Here is a 2,594-nt window from a genome sequence, read left to right on the forward strand (position 1 = left end):
GGATTCATCACACTAAGAGACATGAAGAAGCACACAGTGACTCACACCAACGAAATCCCATTCCATTGCCGAAGCTGTTTCAGTGGATTCTTGCGGAAGACCGAACAAGTAGCCCATGAAAAAGTGTGCAAGTGTCGTCGATATGAATGCCATATTTGCAAAAAGTTTTCTACTGTGGGTAAAACACAATTGAAAGTTCATATGCGAAAACACAACGGTGAAAAACCGTTTCGATGCGAAATCTGTATGAATCGTTTTACACAAAAAGTTAATTTAAAGATACATTTGGACACCATTCATACTAGAATCAATCTATAAATTCAATCATTCCAATCGAATTTTGTTTTTCATGTCAAATCGACTCTATCAATTGCAGACGCAATCTACACGAACATTAAATTTCTTATATGTTAAATGACTCACTTCTCTAGTAATAGTTTCCATAATTGAAAAATGCTTTTAATAAATGTTAATTAAATTCAAAAAGCACTGGCACTTTTATTTCATTAAATAAGAATAAATTTGATTGACTTATTTCAATTAATCTTTCATTTTAAATATAATGTTCGATTTTAGCGGAACATTTTCGAAAGGAAATAGCAGCGAATTAAATTCGTTACAAGGCGAATTGAAAGGAATAAAAAAACACTTTGACAGTTTGTATCATCTCGTTAATATGGCACCAGGTCGATCACACGTCGTCTTATAAAAAAAACACGTTTTCCATTATTCTATGAATCACCAACGATATCAAATATTTAAGAACTAACTGAAAATCTCAATAAATTGGTGAAAATACAACTCAGTTTCTATTAATCCAAGAAAAGTTCCGCTTCACCAAACGAATAAAATTCAGATTTTTCACTGATTTTTTAGAAGACCAAAGTGAAAGGTAGAAACGGCATTATTCAATACTAATAACTAATTTCAAAATTGCATGGAAAACTGGTAAAATTTGTCGATAAACTTTTCGTTGTGTGAAAAGTGCCAAAAATAAAATTAATATCGCGTCTATTGGTGCAAAATTTGTGTAACAAATACCTTATTGAGTCATTTGACAATTGAAATATTTTTTTCAAATAAAAATACTCCTTCTAATCTGTCAGCGTTTTCATACATAGATGAATGCATCAACCATGGACTGGAGAAAGGAGATGCACAAAATGCTGACTGAATTTGAGCGTCAGATGACAATTTCGTTGGGAAGCATTAAAATAGCTTTCAAATGCAGTGGATTATTATTGAATGCCGAATTCAGGGAATATTTTTTGCGGGTTTCAACTGATCGGTTAGTAGACCGCAGTTAGTAGAAGCATTTTTTCAGCATTTTTCATTAATATTCATTTTTGATAGGATCAAGAATACATATGATGAATTTACAATCAATTCAATGTTGGAAGAACAAGCCAGCGTTGCTGGAGATGCGTCTAATCAATATGAAAGGTTTGGCTCAGTTCACATCCCAAACTATGGTAGAGACAATACCCAAAAAGACATCAATGGCCTCGTCGAAATCATCGACTCAAGTGATGACGAGGACCAAGCAAACAATCAGGTTAAAATGGAATTATTGGATGCGCTATCTACTGCTCAGTACGCGGATCAACTTGACGGCGATGGAAGCTATACCGATGAAATGCCAAACATGAACCCAAGCCGCATTGATTGTCAAGATAACGATTTGAAGAGCAGTTTCGAGGCAATTACAGCAGAAATAGATAATGCAATGGAAGCGGACGATGATAAGCCGTTTATTGTAGATACTCATCGTGCAATGGACTCAGCAAATGAACGTATTACATTGAACAATAGTACGAAAGTAGCCAAAAGTTTCAAAACGACAGGTGGACCAGCTAGATCTCCAAGAAAACACGTTGAATCATGGTTGGTTCGGAAATCATCATCGAATGATCAATCATCTGCAAAGAAGGTGAAGAAACGATTAAAGTGCCAACTTTGTGAATACTCCAGCCATTACAAGCACCACATCAATCGACATATGTTAACTCACACCGGCGAGAAGCCCTTTCAGTGTGATGTTTGTCGCAAAGGATTCACAACTCTGCAAAGCATGAAGAAACACAAAGTGACTCACACCAAAGAAATACCGTTTCATTGCCGTGGCTGTTTCACTGGATTTTCGCAAGAGATCGACCAAGAAAGTCACGAAAAAGTTTGTAAATTACGTCGATATGAATGCCATATCTGCAAGAAGTATGTCATTGCTGACAAAAATGTTTTCAAAAAGCACATACAAAAGCACGGTGAAAAGCCGTTCCGGTGCGAGATTGGCATGATGCATTTTACGGCGAAAATTCATCACTTGGATCACCATTCATACTAGAATCAATCTATAAATTCAATCATTCAATCCAATTTCCTTTATGGTATCAATTCCCAGTGATCCACATACAACACTTTAAAATATTGAATTTCTTATGTTAAATTACTCACTTCACCAGTAATAGTTTGGTATTTCTTTCAAAAACGCTTTCAATAAATGCTAATTAAATCCAGAAAGCACTGACTTTTTTATTTCATTAAAAATTTTATATTGAAAAGAAATGTATATTGGATTGATTTATTTCAAATAA

General features: G+C 34.7%; 1 protein-coding gene across 1 annotated transcript; it reads left to right on the forward strand.

Annotated features, from left to right (window-relative positions):
* Nucleotides 1-1,163: 1,163 nt before the first annotated feature.
* LOC116351363 (zinc finger protein 57-like) lies at nucleotides 1,164-2,173 on the forward strand (the record flags this gene model as incomplete). The annotated part of the gene is made up of 2 exons (XM_031783460.1): nucleotides 1,164-1,288; nucleotides 1,354-2,173. Coding segments are annotated over exons 1-2 (945 nt in total), but the record flags the coding sequence as incomplete, so codon positions are not given.
* Nucleotides 2,174-2,594: the final 421 nt, after the last annotated feature.

This window comes from Contarinia nasturtii, unplaced genomic scaffold, assembly GCF_009176525.2.
Source record: "Contarinia nasturtii isolate CC-2019 unplaced genomic scaffold, AAFC_CNas_1.1 Cnas_scaffold_5321, whole genome shotgun sequence".
In the NCBI taxonomy this organism is placed as follows: Eukaryota; Metazoa; Arthropoda; class Insecta; order Diptera; family Cecidomyiidae; genus Contarinia; species Contarinia nasturtii.